The sequence below is a fragment of the Stegostoma tigrinum genome, chromosome 6 (assembly GCF_030684315.1).
Source record: "Stegostoma tigrinum isolate sSteTig4 chromosome 6, sSteTig4.hap1, whole genome shotgun sequence".
Taxonomy (NCBI): Eukaryota; Metazoa; Chordata; class Chondrichthyes; order Orectolobiformes; family Stegostomatidae; genus Stegostoma; species Stegostoma tigrinum.
In genome coordinates, this window is record NC_081359.1 from 50,636,999 (window position 1) to 50,656,363 (window position 19,365).

Genomic DNA, 19,365 nt, shown 5'->3' on the forward strand with positions numbered 1-19,365 from the left:
AGTTTACTATGTCCAGACAGATCGTTTTTATCCAAGTCTCCATTTCTCATGTACTTTCTGATAGATTTTAGCATTTTCCTTTTGACAGATAAACAAATGACAGGTCTGTAGTTCCTTCTTTTCTTCCTTGTTCCTTTCTTAAATAGTAACGTAATATTTATTAGCTCCCACAACATCTTAAACTGTAAGAGCAGAAATTAGGCCATTCAGCCCATCAAGCTGTCTCCACCTTTCAATCATGGCTGATATGTTTCTCAACCGATTCTCCTGCCTTCTCCTCGTATCGCTCAAGCCTATCTCTCGTTGTTTTGAATACAAACGGTGATTGTCAATGGTCGCTCTGGCTGAGGAAATCCCTCCTCATCTCTGTTACAAAGGGTCATCTCTTCTGTCTGAGGTTAGGCTCTCAGATCCTAGTCTCTCCTACATGTGGAAACATCTTCTCCACGTCTATTCTATCCAGGTCTCTCAGTATTCTGTTAATTTCAACCAGAACCCCTTTCATCCTTCTGAAGTCCATCGAGTACAGGTCCAGAATCCTGAATTGCTCCTCAAATGTCAAGCCATTCACTCCGGGATCATTTCTGTAAACCTCCTCTACACTCCCTCCAATGCCAACACATCCTTCCTTAGATACAGGGCGCAAAACGTCTCACAATATTCCAAATGAGGTTTGACCAGAGGTTTATATAGCCTTGGCAACACATTTCTGCTCCTATATTCTAGTATTGCATGTTAACTTTAAAAACTCCTGAACTAGGACTCCCAAGTCCCTTTGTGATTCAGGTTTACAAAAGCTTTCTCCATTTAAAAAAGAATCTACATTTCAGTTCTTCCTACTAAAGTGCACAACCTCACATTGTATTTCATCTACCACCACCTTAGCCTGTTCAAGTCCTTCTGTAGCCTTCCCACTTTCTCAACAATTCCTGCCCCTCCAACTATCTTTGTGTCATCTGCAAACTTAGCAACAATGTCCTCCGTTCCTTCATCCAGATCGTAAACGTATAAAATGAATAGCTGTGGTCAACACGGATCCCTGCGGACCTTCAGCTGCCATCCTGAGAAAGACTCCTTTATCCCTACTTTCTGTCCTTGCCAGTCAGCCAATTTTCCATTATGCCATTATCTTGCCTTGAACGTCAAGTCTTAATTAGTTGCCTTTTGTGCAGCACATTGTCAAAGGTCTTCCAGAAATCTAAACAGATCATGCCCACTGATTCTCCCTTGTCTAACTCATCCGTTACCTCCATAAAGGATTCTAACAGATTTTTCAGACATGGCCTCCTCTTAACAAAATGTGTATTTCCAATTTCATCCTTTATAATGGACTCTCAAACATTACCAATAACTGAGTTCAGGCTACCTGGCCTATAATTTCCTGTCTTCTGCCTCTTTCCCTTCTTAAACAGGGGTATTATATTTGCTACTTTTCAGTCTCCTGGGATCCTCCCAAATGACAGTGATTCTTGAAAGATCATTGCCAATGGCTACACAACTTCCTTAGCTATCTCCTTCAGAAATCTGGTCCAAATGATATAACCACTTTCAGACCTTTCAGCTTCCCCAACACCTTCTTCTTAGTGATGTTTACCACATTCATCACTACCCTGACTCTTTTGAAGTTCTGGTACGCTGCTAATGTCTACCACTGCAAAGACTGATGCACTGTACCTATGCAATTCCTCTGAAATTTCTTGGCTCCCTATTATTGCTTCTTCAGCCTCATTTTCCGTAGTCCAATATCCACTCTTTTTGATATCTTAAACTCTTGCAATCTTCTTTTATATGACTAGCTACCTTAGTCTCATAATTCATTTTCTTCTCCCTTGTTGTTTCTTTTGTTGTCCTCTGCTGAATTTTAAAAAGCTTTTTGAATCGCTGGCTTCCCATTCACCTTCACCACACAGTAAGCTTCTACTAATATAATAAAATGTGAGGCTGGATGAACACAACAGGCCAAGCAGCATCTCAGGAGCACAAAAGCTGACGTTTCGGGCCTAGACCCTTCATCAGAGAGGGGGATGGGGAGACGGAACTGGAATAAATAGGGAGAGGGGGGGAGGCGGACCGAAGATGGAGAGTAAAGAAGATAGGTGGAGAGAGTATAGGTAGGGAGGGGATAAGTCAGTCCAGGGAAGACGGACAGGTCAAGGAGGTGGGATGAGGTTAGTAGGTAGATGGGGGTGTGGCTTGGGGTGGGAGGAAGGGTTGGGTGAGAGGAAGAACCGGTTAGGGAGGCAGAGACAGGTTGGACTGGTTTTGGGCTGCAGTGCGTGGGGGGGAAGAGCTGGGCTGGTTGTGTGGTGCAGTGGGGGGAGGGGACGAACTGAGCTGGTTTAGGGATGCAGTAGGGGAAGGGGAGATTTTGAAACTGTTGAAGTCCACATTGATACCATTAGGCTGCAGGGTTCCCAGGCGGAATACGAGTTGCTGTTCCTGCAACCTTCGGGTGGCATCATTGTGGCAGTGCAGGAGGTTCTTCTTTTGCTTTTAATCTGTCCATGGCTTTCCTTGTCAGCCATTGTTTCCTCATCTTCCCCTTAGCATGTTTCTTCTTCTTTGGGGTAAATTTCTACTGTGCCTGCTGAAATACCACCAGATACTCCCATCATTCCTGCTGTACTGTCATCCCTGCTAGGCCTCCCTTCAAATGAACTATCAAATGAAATATCTTTCCATCTGATTCCAGCTTCTCCCTCTCAAACTGCAGAATGAATTCTATCATATTATGGTCACTGCCCCCTAAATATTCCTTCACCTTAAGCTCACTAATTAAGTCTACCTCATTACACATTTCCAAAATCCGAATTGCCTGTTCCCTTCAGGGCTCGACTTCAAATTGTTCCAAAAAGCCATCACAAAGACATTGCACAAATTCCTTTGCATGAGATCTGCTACCAAACTGTTTTTCCCAGTCCACTTTCATATTAAAGTCTCACGATTATTGTAATAATGCCTTTCTTACAAACCTTTCCTAACTCCTGATTTATTTTCTCCCTCACATCCTGGTTACTGCGAGAAGACTTGTAGATAACTCCCACCAGGATCTTTTTTCCTTCGCATTTCCTCAACTCCCCAACTACACAGATTCTGCACCTTTCAAATTCTACATAACTTCTTACTGTTGATTTGATTTCATTCCTTATTAACAAGACAACTCCATCCTCTTACCCCATCTGCTTGTCCTTTCGATAGGATGTTTATCCTTTGATATTCAGTTCCCAGCCCTGATACCTTTCCAGCCATGTCTCTGTGACACCAACAACGTCATACCCGCCAAATTCTATCACCACTGCCATCTCATTTTAACCTTTTTTCGTACAGTGTAAACACTCTGCTTTGCTTTGACTGCCTCCTAACTATACTTGTCCCCTCTCTGATGAGGTCTAGGCCCGAAATGTCAGCTTTTGTGCTCCTGAGATGCTGCTTGGCCTGCTGTGTTCATCCAGCTCCACACTTTGTTATCTTGGATTCTCCAGCATCTGCAGTTCCCATTATCACCTATACTTGCCCCCCTATCTGTTGTGCCTGAAGTTAGATTACTGACCATATCCAACTTCTCTCCCCTGTTAGTCATGTGGAAACTTTAATAATCTCTGCTGAACCCTCCCTCGCTCTAACTTTTTCCATAATTTTTCATGCAACCGACCACGATCCCACGTCCCCATATAGGTTAAAACCCTATCTACAGCCTTACTTATGCGACTCACCAGGACTCTGGTCCCAGCATGATTCAGCTGGAGCCAATCTGAAGGAATCATTTCAGAATCTATGCAATTTTGAAAGATGATCACCAGTACATTGACTGCTTCACTAGCCATCTCCTTCAACAAACAGGTGTAAACTGTCAGGTTCCAGGGACTTATCAACTTTCAGTCTTTTAATTTCTTCAATGCAATGTTCTTACTAATACAAATTTCCTTCAATTCAATTCTTTCCAGTCACTTAAATATCCAGTTCTGGAAGATTTCTTCTATCTTCCTCAGTGAAAACAGGCACAAATTATTTAAATAATTCACTGAGAAAATGTAGACTTAATGTGGTAAAGTTCTTGTTTTAATATTGTTTGTCATTGCTATTTTGAATGAGGACAGCGGAGGGATATTGGAAAATTGTATTGTTGGGCTACTGTGAAACTTGGTTATGAAAACATCAGGAAATGGCATAGAAAATTGTTGTTCTATTTCCATGGTAAAATGAATTTGCATGGTGATTGTAACAGTGTTGCAGGAAAACTATGAAGTTCTCTCATATCCTGCTGCCATTTGATAAAAGTGTTGTCAACATATTCAAGCCAAAGTTTAGAGTGAAGATGAGTTGATTGAAGTACAACTTGTTAAGGTTCTTCCAGAAAAATATTGGTGACAATTGGTGATAATCAGAGGCATGACCCTGCTCATATTTTCATCTTCCACTATATATAACCACCTTTTACTTTGCTCATGACATTTCTTCAGGCAACAAGCAAATTACACTTCCTGAAACAGTTACGTGTAGCAGTTCTTCTGATCTTGCTCAAGAATACAGTTGCTTGCTACAGTACGTACCATTAGCCGGAAAGCCTGGGGTGAGAGGATCTCCAGCTCCATTCAGATTTAATATATTTCCACGCTGGACACCATTTCCAGGAAGATTCCAGCCATCCGGATAAGGTTTTACCCCTGGTGCACAGTAATCAGCAGGGTCTGAGAAAAAGATGACTCCCTTAGCACCTGCTTTCATTGCATTTTTAACCTAGTGAACAGGAAGAATGTATATCAAGCTGAAAATCTAAGTTATGCTTGAAAAATCTTTGGTTTATCTGTGCAAGGTCAGAAACAGTTTAAAACATTAAAACAAACAGGGAATTAATCTAAAATATTACCCTCACGCTCAGGCAGAAGTGTTTTAAATATCCAAATACTCATTCAGTACTGGATAAGGGTTTTGGAATTGTTGCACTGTCAACTCAGCCTGATCAAAAACATTGTGAAAACCAAAGGGGCATTAGTTATGGCAGAATCACATCTGAACTTCAAATAGGATGCCACCATATTATAAAAACCTGTATTAGCTAACAATAAATTTGTTAATTGCAAAAAAATTGTAAACAATAAATTTATACCTTGTTTCCTCGGAAGATTTTCCCATATCTAGCAACCACAATTTTTCCAGTGCAGTTGATACCCAATGTTCTTTCCAAGTGGAAGAAGTCCTCAGTTCGAGCATAGTTAACGTAGACTAAATCTCCCTGCACAGAAATATGACGACACATCTAAACAAATCATGTAAATATCCTTTCAACAATAAATGTTCAAAGACAACATAATGGAGGGTTAACTGTCTTTGAATCTGAAGTAATTTCTACATTAAAAAATTACAAGAAATGATCTAAATTTAAAATAACCAAGAACAAATTGGTTGCAAGACAATAAAATGTGAGGCTGGATGAACACAGCAGGCCCAGCAGCATCTCAGGAGCACAAAAGCTGACATTTCGGGCCTAGACCCTTCATCAGAGAGGGGGATGGGATGAGGGTTCTAGAATAAATAGGGAGAGAGGGGGAGGCGGACCGAAGATGGAGAGAAAAGAAGATAGGTGGAGCGGAGAGTATAGGTGGGGAGGTAAAGAGGGGATAGGTCAGTCCAGGGAAGACGGACAGGTCAAGGAGGTGGGATGAGGTTAGTAGGTAGGAGATGGAGGTGCGGCTTGGGGTGGGAGGAAGGGATGGGTGAGAGGAAGAACAGGTTAAGGAAGCAGAGACAGGTTGGACTGGTTTTGGGATGCAGTGGGGGGAGGGGAAGAGCTGGGCTGGTTGTGTGGTGCAGTGGGGAGAGGGGATGAACTGGGCTGGTTTTGGGATGCGGTGGGGGAAGGGGAGATTTTGAAGCTGGTGAAGTCCACATTGATACCATTAGGCTGCAGGGTTCCCAAGCGGAATATGAGTTGCTGTTCCTGCAACCTTCGGGTGGCATCATTGTGGCACTGCAGGAGGCCCATGATGGACATGTCATCTAAAGAATGGGGTGGGGGGGGGGGAGTGGAAATGGTTTGCGACTGGGAGGTGCAGTTGTTTATTGCGAACCGAGCGGAGGTGTTCTGCAAAGCGGTCCCCAAGCCTCCGCTTGGTTTCCCCAATGTAGAGGAAGCCACACCGGGTATAGTGGATGCAGTATACCACATTGGCAGATGTGCAGGTGAACCTCTGCTTAATGCGGAAAGTCATCTTGGGGTCTGGGATAGGAGTGAGGGAGGAGGTGTGGGGGCAAGTGTAGCATTTCCTGCGGTTGCAGGGGAAGGTGCTGGGTGTGGTGGGGTTCGAGGGCAGTGTGGAGCAAACAAGGGAGTCACGGAGAGAGTGGTCTCTCCGGAAAGCAGACAGGGGTGGGGATGGAAAAATGTCTTGGGTCGTGGGGTCGGATTGCGGAGGCTTGGGGACCGCTTTGCAGAACACCTCCGTTCGGTTCGCAATAAACAACTGCATCTCCCAGTCGCAAACCATTTCCACTCCCCCCCCCCCAATTCTCTAGATGACATGTCCATCATGGGCCTCCTGCACTGCCACAATGATGCCACCCGAAGGTTGCAGGAACAGCAACTCATATTCCGCTTGGGAACCCTGCAGCCCAATGGTATCAATGTGGACTTCACCAGCTTCAAAATCTCCCCTTCCCCCACCGCATCCCAAAACCAGCCCAGTTCGTCCCCTCCCACCACTGCACCACACAACCAGCCCAGCTCGTCCCCTCCCCCCACTGCATCCCAAAACCAGTCCAACCTGTCTCTGCCTCCCTAACCTGTTCTTCCTCTCACCCATCCCTTCTTCCCACCCCAAGCCGCACCTCCATCTCCTACCTACTAACCTCATCCCACCTCCTTGACCTGTCCTTCTTCCCTGGGCTGACCCATCCCCTCCCTACCTCCCCACCTATACTCTCCCCTCCACCTATCTTCTTTACTCTCCATCTTCGGTCCGCCTCCCCCTCTCTCCCTATTTATTCCAGAACCCTCACCCCATCCCCCTCTCTGATAAAGGGTCTAGGCCCGAAACGTCAGCTTTTGTGCTCCTAAGATGCTGCTGGGCCTGCTGTGTTCATCCAGCCTCACATTTTATTGTCTTGGATTCTCCAGCGTCTGCAGTTCCCATTATCACTGATACAAATTGGCTGCAGCAGCTTTATACATTACATACAGTATTCAATGAAAAATAGCACCAAGAAATCATATTAGAGATGCAGTTTACTTAAAATTTATCACAACTATATTTCACCATCATTTGTGACAATTAAAGCCACCTTTGTGAAGGCTGGAGGCCAAGGATATTCCAATTTTTTGAGATGATAAAGCAGGACAGTGTAACTGATCTCATATCATGCTCATTAAAATCAATAACCACAGGCAAAAGAAAATCAATTAAAGGAGACTTTCATACTACCAGAGGAAAGAACATGTTAGTAAAATAAAATCAATTTCCGCAGAGATGCACAAAGGACTGTACAATAAGGATTTCAATAAGAACCCTTACAGAATGTGTTAACGTGCATGTCACATCTGCATGCATCTCATGGCAGCAGGTGGGTCTGTAACAACTAAAACCAAATTGCACAATAAGTATCTGCCAATACTCCAAAATATTTCTTTTTCTTTTGACACATTACATTTGGACAGCTGAAAGCTTTCATTAAAGCCAAAAGTACATTATGGTCAGGTTCGTTCCTGAACAAAAAAAAGCAAGAAAGCTTTATTTTCTAAAGTGCCATTGATCTAGAGACACTAAGTTGATTTTCAGCTGTTGCCTGCCTTTTTAGCTTGTAAAACAAATGACTAGCTGTAGAATTTTAGGTGTCTGGTCTGGGGGAGGTAATGGCCCAGTAGTATTACCACCAGGACTATTAATCCAGAGACCTAGGTCCCTGGGGACCTATATTTGAATCGTATCATGGCAGGAGGTAGAATCTGAAATTGATATTGAAAAAATTCCGCCCGATGTGATTTTCAGGTTGGCCTACAAAGGTAGTGAAAATGAAGGCTGGGCTATGAAGACTGGTGCTCTGCAGAGGCAGCTCCAGAAACAAATTCTCTCCAAAAGACTTCCAATCATCCTTTTCTTTTCAACTGATACCTTGAGGTTTATCATAATCATGTCTTCCTCCCACTCCATCTCCCCACCTTCAACACATTTCCAGCCCATCAACACAGAAAGCTTCCTACCTGCACTTACTTTCAGTGCCTGACAGAATATCAACCCAAACCATGGATCTCACAAATTTTAAATTTAAAGTTGATCTCCCTGCTTATGCAGCTTCTCTCACAATATTGAGTTCTTAGCTCTGTTCTATTACACTAATGCATTTTCATGGTATTATCTGCCTGTACTGAACACAAAAAAATCAAATAAAAAACAATCAAATCATACCTAAAATATCCGAGAGATTGCAGAGAGCTCAGGAAACTGTCAGGGAACACGACTGAGATATATAAAATTATGAGGAGCAAAGACAGGGTAAACTTGAAGAAACTCTTCCCGTGGTAGAGGGATCAAATGCAAGGGACATATATTTAAATTAGGATTAAGACTGTTTACAGGGAACGTGAAGAAGATGTTTTCACCTAGAGGGCAGTAGAAATCTGGAGCTCTCTGCCTGTAAGGGTGGTAGAGGCAGTGATCCTCATAACATTTAATAAATATTTAGATGCATGCTTATGATGTAAAGGCATACAAAGCTATGGGCCAAGTACTGAAAATGGGATTAGAATAGTTAGGTGGTTGTTTTTGACTGGGGCAGGCTCAATAGGCCAAATAGCCTTTTTCTATGCTGGAGACCTCCAAGATTATCTCCTGACACTGGAGTCAGGAAGGCATTATGAATGTTTCTACCATTTCACAGCCATTTAGACAGATCTTTTAAAAATCCCTCCCAATGTTTTAAATTCTCTTTAAGCCACATTCCATACTGGGGATACAGGCGTTGAGTCCTCAATGGGGTGGAGGCTAGCTTCACTCCTTCCTGTCCACCCCAGTACTTTCCCATATTACCAATGAATAACATTTTCAGAAAAGTGATCACACTGCAGTTCAAAGGACTGGAGGAAAGAAGGGAATGGACGACCACCAGGTAGTCAAAGAAAATCAGACAGGAAGAGACCCTGGGTCCTGAACACAAATTGATTTTCCATTTTGGAAGTTTATGAGGGCACTGGCTCCTCATGGGAGTGCTGTCAGAGCTAGGCTTGTGGCACCACAAATGGCCTGAATGTACAAGAGGGGAGGAAGAAGAAAACAGGAGCAATAGTGATTGGGGATTCATTAATTAAAAGAACAGTTTGGCATTTCTGCAGCTGTGGGTGTGACACCAGAATGGAGCTTTGCCTTCTTCGTGCCTAGATCAGGGATGTTGCTGAACAGCTCTAGGGCATCCTGAAAAAGGAAAAGTGGTCTACTTTCCGCACTGAAGTGATCTGCGCAGGACCTCTTGGCTGTATGGAACAATGGCATCTCTCCTCCAGTTCACCTTCATCACTAAGAATTTCACAGAAAAGAGGCTATATTGTGTTATTTAGTATATGCTGTTAAGCAGCCTAAGGGTCACAGAGGTAACCATCAGCCTTGCAGCACAACTCTACCCAGCATTCAGGTGAATAAGGTCCATCTTTGTACGCATGGGCAGATGACATATCATGAGCCTACAAATGCTGTGACCAAGTGATAGCTTTAGATAATCTGAAAGGACACAGCTGTACAATAAATGAAGCACTGCTGTTCCCAGCATCAAAGACATTTGATCCTTCTAAAATAATCTTGATCCCCATTTCCACCTGTAATAGCTTCCTGGCTTTGAAAATAATACTAGGGGACAACATAAACCTCTAGGGGTGGGTTAATTTTTCACCTCACCCGTGCAGAACAAACATCTTGTTGTTTTTCAGAGATGTTTCAGCTACCAGTGAGAAATAGAAGCCAAAATATCTAATAATACAGCTCTGTTTCTTTGGAATTGATGCTCTTGTAACAGAAAATTCCACTTATCAATCATCTAAACATTCATACAAATATAGATACAACATTAATACTTCTCCAAAGCTGTTGAAAGTATTAACTTTTTTATACCATGAATAATAGATGACATGTCAGAAATTTGCTGTTGTCCCGTCATCTAGCTGGTAACACTTATCTGTCAATATCGAGAAATGTATTTCTCTAAATGTGTGCAGCACAATTAATCCTTTACTGTTTGTGACAATCGTTGTGATAGTCACTAGAACATGAATTCTCCTGTTTCCTGAAACAATCAGAACTAGAAGGGTCTGCTATAATTCATCCACTGCATATTCCAATCCAATGTGCACTTATAAATAAAGGCATACTTAACCTGAGGAAAGTATAAAAGTAAAAAAGTACATTACTTTGCCTCAATGTATAAAGGGTGAATCAAGGTCAAGTGATATTCTTTTGCACCTACCCATTCTTAATTTTACTTCTATTTCTTTGGCTGTTCCAGGCTATAGGGAGCCGCACTGGAAGAGAGAGGGAGGATCTCCAGAGAAGAACTATGACATGGTTCTGTCTGCCCTCACTTTCAATACCACTAGCCTCCTCACTGAACAGATCCTGGGTGTTACAGCTGACGAGATAGCAATACTACAGTGAGTAAATCATTTTGACTCTCCAAAACCTGTTCACTATTTACAAGGCAAATTCTCCACTTGCCTGGATGAGTGCAGCTCCAACAACACTCAAGATGATTGCCACCATCTAGAATAAAGCAGCATGCTTGATTGGCACCACATCTACAAAACATTCACTTTGTTCACCACTGGCACTCAGTAGCAGCACGGTGTATACCATCTAAAAGACAGACCGCAAAAGTTCATTAAGGCTCCTAAGGCAACGCGTGTAAGAACTCCACCATGTAAAAAGGATACAGGCAGCTATGCCACCAACTTTTATCTCACTCAATTCCTCCCTTTCTCTCGTAACAAGGTAGAGAAAGCCCGATGGGTGGGCAGGTGCTTGACATTAGGCTCATCATCTGCTACAAAGAGAAAATCCTGGCCCTTAAAGAAGAAGACCAGGGTTATTCTTGAGGGGATACCAAAGGAAACATGTCGTGCCAAATGAGTATGTTTTATTCTGCATCCCACTGTGGTTCTCACAATAATTCCACTGTCAGTGTCATTCATCATATACCACATCTAACCATGAGCTATGACACCTTGTCTCACTTTTGTCTTAAAGTTGTCACCATATGCATCCACAATTATCACAACGGAACAACAGCATCCCACAGAAGCAACCTCAATGTCTGAAGACAGGAATACCAAGGCCTCAGGTGAAGCATTAGTAAGGCTGCCTGCTACACCACCAACTAGCTTGGGCAAATACATCTCAATGGGAACTTTAGGCTTAAAAAGTGTGGGACTACAATCCGGTGTGCACCTCACTGTGACGGTCCACAACTAGGCAAGGAAGAAATGCTCCAGGTCACTGGCACTCGGAAAATTGTTGGAGACCAACCATGTCCTCAGCTGCAGGCAGGAAAGGGATCTGTGGTGTTGGTAATCAAGAAAATAGCTCTACTTATTGTAAACAAATGTATTCTTTAACAATTAGCAAGCAAAAATGGATTATTCAATACTACTGTGCAACTTCAGCTCCATTCCTTAAAGACCCTAAACAGAGACACACACATTCATTCACTCACAAGTAAGACATTCCAGCTGCTGTCTGACTATTGCATTGTATAGCTGGAGTAAAACTTCCTTTTTTTAACTCCATTCCCTTTGAAATAAAGGTTAATATTCAATTTGCCTGCACTATTATTTGCTGAAGGAGAATCGATGACCTAGCAATATTATCACTGCTTCATTAATCCAGAAGCCGAGGTTCAAATCATACCATGGCAGATGATGGCATTTGGATTCAATCTTTTCAAACAACTGAATTAAGCATCTAGTAATCACCATGAAACCACTGACAATTGTCAAAAATATTAATCTAGTTCACTAAAGTCTTTCATGGAAGGAAATCTGGCATCCCTATCTGGTCTGGCCTATCTCGGACTCCAGACAGACTAATCTGGTTGACTCAATTTCCCTCTGGACAATAAATGAAATGCTCACATCCCATGAATGAATAAGAGAAAAATATGTATGCTAACTTTTATGATATATGCCCGAGGATGCCCAGATCCTTCTTTTCTATAACTTTCTGAAGTCATTCTCCATTTAAATAATATTCAACTCCTCATACTAATTTAGTTGCAAACTTAACCCTAACTTTCTTTTTTATTCCCAGGATATGTTCATTCTGGATTCCCATCATCTTGACCTTGATCAATAGCCCTTCACATGAAAAATATCATATGCTGCTTAGAAATTGTGGTGCACCTTACCCCAGCATTTTTCACAGTCCACGGGGCAGAAATGTTTCAAATTATTCTCAGTTCCTCACAGCCACAACTTGCAAATGAGATTGGTTGCTGGCACAAAGTTATAGCTTGCGTCCATTGTGATTCAGAATGGTGGATGTCGACTGAAATGTACGAGGCATGTCAGGACCATGCAGAAGTCCTGGCACACAGACATGCATTGTAATTACCTGGGAAGTCTAAGCCTCCGATGGGCTTATGTTTCCTAATGCAAACATTACATGAATGTCTTACCCTGATTTAGAGCTCGAAATTTGAGGTAGATGCATGTTGCATACCCAGATAAGGATTACCACAGTATACATTACCATAGAAACGTTACAGAGTTTAATCACTGCTGTGACGGCAGAAGTCAACTCACTACATTCCACACATAGCCTCGAAAAACTCAACCACCCCATGAATCTAATTCTAAACCCCTTGATCCTACATGTACCCCCTCACAATTCACCATATCCCAAACCATCCTGACTAGCCTCTGACCCAAAGTGAATTCATCCTCAATATGAACCAAACCACCTATTTCCTGACCCTAGTTAAGATCCAACCAAAGATCTGCCCCTGATACAACCAGATTATTCTGCCTCCTCAATATGACTCACCTATCACCTGGTCTGCTATCTTTAAAATTCCTAAATTGATGACACTATCCTTGATCTAAGCCAACTACTCCATCACCTAAAACAAAATTGGCTACTCTCCCTGACTAAAGACAGTACTGAAGATAGGTTGGACGTAATTAACAGTTTTCAGAGATATTAGCATCAATGTTCAACGTTACCTTCAAACCTATATCACAATGACAAAGTTGGAAGCAAATCAACACAGCGCTTGAATCTTGTTTTTTAAATTTAGTCATCATTAGGATATTAAAATCACGAGTAAGGCTGGCATTTATTGCTCAGTTCTACTGGCCCTTGAGAGCAGTAATCAGCAGCCTTCTTGATTAAATGGTGTGGTTGCATCTACAACATGGTAAAATAGGGAGTTCTAGAGTTTGACAGAATAGTAATATATTTCAAGTCAGGATGGTGTGTAACTTTGGGGGCAACTTGCAGATGCCAGTGTTCCTATGCATCTAATTCTGTTATCCTTCTACGTGGCAGAAGCCCCCTGCATTGGTCTGCTGTGGAGAGCCTTTGGAGAGACACTGTGATGTTTGTCTTTTTAACTTTGCTCCTTGGCTTTTCTGACCTATGGTCATACTCTGTTAGCTGTAATGTAACTTTTTTTCTTGGTTTCTCAATTCTGCAATTTAGGATTTTACCCAGGTTCCTTTTACCTAGGATGGCAATGTAAGCGGCAACTTATGAACTCATATACACTGTACTCATTTGAGAAAATGTGAAAATAAAGCTAATTCAATTCGTTTGAGTTGTAGATTTGAAGGAACTTTGGTGCGTGGCTTATTTATTCTGTGTTGAAAGGTCCAACAACTTTCTAAAATAAACATGCATGCAACATTAAACTTGCTTAAATTTAAGTATAAGAAGTTGACTCATTAAACTAGATTTCAAGCATTTTTCCCCATAGGATTCTCACTATATTCAATCAGCTGCAATAACATTTCATTTGAGGAGATAATTTGTTTCCTGTACACTAAGGTATTGTCGTTAGAACATATTTCTATCTTTTACTACCAATTCTAGCTGAGTCAAGTGGCCAATCTTTGGAAAGTATAGTAGCAATGAAATTATGGAATGTTTCTAAGATTTGTAAACTCAGCAATGTTTAAATCATTAGACACAAATTCATTCACATAAGCAACGTCTCAAACTCTTACTGAGATTTTTCTGGGAGCAGCTCACAACAGTGCTCTTCAGTAGTATTTTATATGTGATAGCTGGACTGATGCTGTGCAAATGAATTATTTTCCCAGTACTTTCACAGAAAGAGGAGCTTACCACTAGAATGCCAGCTGGAGAATAGGCACTAAAAGGAGCGACATGGTCTTCTATATTTTCATATCCAGGAGGTAGCGGTTCAAAAAAAGATGTGTTGAAGATCTGAATATAAATTCAACATTTTGTTATTTTTGTGTATTTAATTATTAATGAGCTTCTATTACTCTTTGATATTATACAAAATTAAAATTGTGGTTTTGTAGCATCTTTTCAGTTTTCTGTCCGGCTGTTGCCTATTTCACAGCTAAAGAAACACCAGTCTTCTGTGGCAATGATTTACACAATCTCCAGATGGAGATTCTAAATATGCTAAAATCTCAAATCTGACTGAACCTACCTCCATCAAAAATATCCAGATTGAATAGAGCAGGACACAGTACAGGAAGCCAACCTGTTCCCAGCAAGTAGGCTATTCATTTAAATGTTGTAAAGGGAGTTTGCAGCATTACATTCAAATTCCTCACAGACTTAAGCCTGGAGTTTTTGGGTTTTGTTAAACTCTGAAGCTCAAACCTTCCTTTACTATTAAGAGATGAGGAAAGAAATGCTTCCTCACAGGTTACTAAGCTACTTATTCCCCCCACCCTCTGCAATCTAAAGATTTCAAATCATGATTCTTTAAGATCCTGTTGAGCATTAACAGCTGAAAATACCTTATGTATGGATGTAGCCTGTTTCTAGGTGCTTCCCACTAGACCATGACTCAATCCTGTCAAACAGGCTGACACCGGGGCAGGGATATCATTTTAAAAAGTCTATGCGTACTGTGGAATCAAAACACTACAGGTTTCAGCGTAAATAACTTTAGTCGGAGTTACAAACAAGAAAATATTTATTTTAAGGCTGACTCGTGATCTTCTGGAATTGCTCATTAGCATGTGAATGATCCGTGGTAACATTTCTATTTCACAGAATCCCTACGGTCAGCCCATTAAGTCCAAATTGACCCTTTAATATTCGAGTAGATTTGCAGCTCGGTTGTGGATGCTGTGGTTGGTTTGCTCACCAAGCTATTTAGTTTGCTGACGTTTCATTAACCTGCTAGGTAACATCATCAATGGAGATTTTGATGAAGCATTGTTGTATTTTACCGCAAGCTGTTTAAACTCTGGGGTCTGTTGGAGTTGATTACCTCAATTCCGTTTTTTCTTTGCAGTGGTGTGAATTAGGGTCTAATTTTAATGTGTTTATTTACGACTTTCTTGGTGGAGAACCAGGTCTCCAGGAATTCTCTGCTTGGCTTGTCCTAGGATCCTGATGTTGTCCCAGTCAAACTGGTGGTCCTCTTTGTCTGTGTATGAAGACGAGTGAGTATTGGTCGTGTCTTTTTGTTGTTAGTTGTTGTTCATGTATTCTCAAAGCCAGTTTTCTTCCTGTCTGTTGCACTTTTTCAGAGAGCAAGATATACTGGCATTGATGGAAATCCAGAGAAGGTTCACTGAGTATGGATGGCTTTTCTTATGAGGAGAGGGTGGGAAGGTTGGGCTTGTCCTCACTGGAATTTACAAGATGAAGAGCAACTGTATTGAAACAAACAAGCTTCTTAGAAGGTTTGACAAGGATGCGAGGTTGCTTCTCTTTGTAAAATAGTCTAGAAGCATACATTGCGTCAGAGTAAAGAGTTGCATAGTTAAGGTAGAGATACCCCTAGAGACACGGTGGCTCAGTGGTTAGCACTGCTGCCTCACAGTGCCGGGGGTCTGGGTTCTATTCCACCTTTGGGTGACTATCTGTGTGAAGTTTGCATATTCGTCCCATGTCTGTGTGGGTTTCCTCCAGGTGATCCAGTTTCCTCCCACAGTCCAAAGTTGTGCAGGCTAGGAGGATTGACCATGTTAAATTGCCCAGTGTTCAGGGATGCCTAGGCTAGGGGATGGGTCTGGATTGCATGCTCTGACGGTCAGTGTGGACTTGTTTGGCCGAAGGGCACGTTTACACACTGTAGGGATTCTGTGAGATCAGTTATAATCTCATTGAATGGTGGGGCAGAATTGATGGATCAAATGGATTACTTCTGTTCCTAAGGTTCATGGTCTTCTATCAAATCTCTCTGGCTCAGTCACTAAGCTGGAATGAGAGTTGGAGAGATGCTGACAAAGGAGGGAATGATTTCTGGATAATTTTTCCAGAATGAAGACATACCTCAATAATGCTACATTTTCATGAAAAGGAGGGTCTAACTGACTGGGAGCTAGGTAACATGGAATAATGAAAGATTGAGGCTGAAGAGCTGGAAACACCTGTAGGACAGGATTGATGTTCATGTGGATGTAGTGCACAAAGAGAAAGACTGCAAGAAGGACAGTCACCAATCAGATCAAGGCAAGACCATGACTCAGAAAGATGGGGATCAGGAGGTGAATATAAGATTTTAGTAACTAGGGCCTCTATAATAAGGGATAACTAACTTTCTCTGCAGCCAAGCCAAGAATCCTGAACGGTTGTTGTCAACCTGATGCCATGATAATGGATGCCTCACGACAGCTGGAGAGGAACCTGAAAAGGGATTGATGACTCTAGCTGTCATGATAGAATGAATGAGGAACATTCTGTAGAAACAGAGTGTAGGCCTTGCTGAAAGAATATCAGGAATTAAGTTCAAAATTGAAAAGAGAACCTTGAGAGTAAAAATCTTTGAACACATGCAAACTGACATGGAGGGGGTTGCAACAGATCAGGAGAAAAGGAACAAATTAAGGGGTAACATTAAAGGCAAGGGGAGAAAAACTCTAGAGTTCACATCAGAAGTATAATAAGCTAGTTAAACATATGACATGAGGAAATTGTACTAAAAATGAATTAAAATCTGCATTGCTGAGAAAATACATATTTTATCAAAGTTTTTCAGCTTGGTCTCATCAAGACATTTCGTAAGAATATGAATTCAAGGGAAACCCAAAATTTATACTGCATGAGGAAATACTGCAGTTTAGTTGGCAAGCAGAAACTGATTGCTAGAGTCATTGTCATTGAGTAAACAACCATTAAAGCCAATAAACAGTTAACAGCTGGGCTGTGTTAAATTTTCAATTGAATTTGTATTCTTGTGAAATGTGCTGATGGTGAAAACAGAAAAGTTTGTCTTTTGTTACCAATACTCAAGTTTTGTACAACCTAATGGCTACTAAAATATTTGCACTGCAAAGTTCATTGTTTCCGTAATAAATCAGGGGAGTTACTATTATGAGGCACCAAACATAGAAAGGATTACTGAACAATAGCTACAAAAAAATTTTTAGGCTACAAATTAAACATTTTAGGGTATAATGCATTTAGCAAAAATGGAGAGAAGAAGACAGGGAAGTGGAATACTTACACAAGATAATCAATGGCAGTCAAAAAAGAATTTGGGTTAGGCTACTGCAACTATTAGCAAGACAAAAATAGACTCCATGTGGATGTAGTTAAAGATAATAAAGGATGTTAATTATAATAATGAATGTTAAAGACGTATAAGTGAAAAAATCAAGAAGGAAAAGATGAGTTTTATATTCATCAATAAATTAATTTCACAGAAAAATAGTAAAATATTTTACCAGTCCTTCAATAATAAACAGCACAGATATGATGGAAATATCCACGAAGGAAGCCCACGGGTAATGATGGATATAGTAGAAACAGTATTTTGCATTGCTACTAACCAGGGAGCTAGAACAGGTAGAAACGAAAGTGAATGATGAAACAAATGTGTACTAAAAATTGAAGAGGTAAGGAAAACAGTGAGAGTAAGCAGGAAAACGTGACAGCAAAGGAGGACGAGAGCATGCAGATGAAGAGAGTAAATGAGCAAGACTGAGAAAGAGAAAGACCGCAAGTGGGTAAATAGTTAGGCGTATACTACTTGCGAGTTTTGAGAAGATTTGTAGCTCAGATTGAGGTTCTGGATGTGAGTTTGCTCGCTGAGCTGCAAGGTTAGTTTTCAGAAGTTTCATCACCAACAGGTGGTGATAGACCCAACCCCACAACTAGAGAACCGAATCACAGACTTACTCAAAAAACTTCAAAAATCTGGAGAATTTAACAAGACAGGCTTCCAAAAAATGAAACCAGATGGATCCAACACATCACGCTTCTACGGACTACCAAAAATTCACAAACCAGGAGCCCCCTCAGACCCATAGTCTCGCTACCTGGAACACCAATGTACAGATTAGCCAAGGAACTACACCAAAGACTAAAACACCTAGTAGAAGGCTCACGCCACTCCATTCACTCCACGCAAGAATTCCTGAACACCAAAGACACCAAGATAGAAGAGGATGAAATAATGGTCTCTTTTGATGTAACAGCCCTGTTCACATCCATCAACATCAACCTGGCCAAAGAAACACTGACTACACTATTAGAAGAACCAAAGACACATACACTAGACAACACCAACCTCATCAGCAAGGACAACATCATCAAGCTAGTGGACCTATGCCTTACCACCCACTTCACTTTCAATAACAAAACCTACAGACAAACCAACGGTACACCCATGGGATCTCCGATATCAGGGTTCTCAGCAGAGGCAGTAATGCAGAGACCTGAACAAACAGCTCTGCCAATCATCCAACCCAAACTTTGGGTCCGCATCGTGGATGACACCTTTGTCATCACTAAACAAAACAAATTACAGGAAACCTTCAAGACCATCAATAATCCCCTTACTGGCATAACATTCACAAAAGAGGAGGAAAACAACAACAAACTGCCATTCCTAGATGTCACAGTAGAGCGAACAGTCAATGGGGAACTTCAAACCAGCGTCTACAAGAAAACAACACATACGGGCCAAATACTGAACTTACAGGAGCAACCATCCCAACGCCCACAAACAAAGCTGCATTAGAACATTATTTCAATGAACCACCACACAATGCAGCACAGAGGAACTATGAAGGGCAGAAGAAAATCACCCATACAGCGTATTCAAAAAGAACGGGTACCCAATGAACACAGTCTGCCGATTTCTCAGCAACAAACCCAAACAAACAGACAAAACGGGCTCAGAAACCATAACCACTCTCCCCTACATCAAAGACATTTCCGAAATGACTGCCAGATT

General features: G+C 41.5%; 1 protein-coding gene across 1 annotated transcript in view; it reads right to left on the minus strand.

Moving 5' to 3' along the window:
* The window catches only part of naalad2 (N-acetylated alpha-linked acidic dipeptidase 2), a 166,857-nt gene that overhangs the window by 107,932 nt on the left and 39,560 nt on the right, over positions 1–19,365 (minus strand). The window contains exons 4-6 of the mRNA XM_059646558.1: positions 14,316–14,417; positions 5,108–5,233; positions 4,551–4,737 (exon numbers count right to left, since the gene is read on the minus strand). Coding sequence (XP_059502541.1) covers positions 4,551–4,737; positions 5,108–5,233; positions 14,316–14,417 — 415 coding nt within the window. The remainder of the gene's footprint in view (positions 1–4,550; positions 4,738–5,107; positions 5,234–14,315; positions 14,418–19,365) is intronic.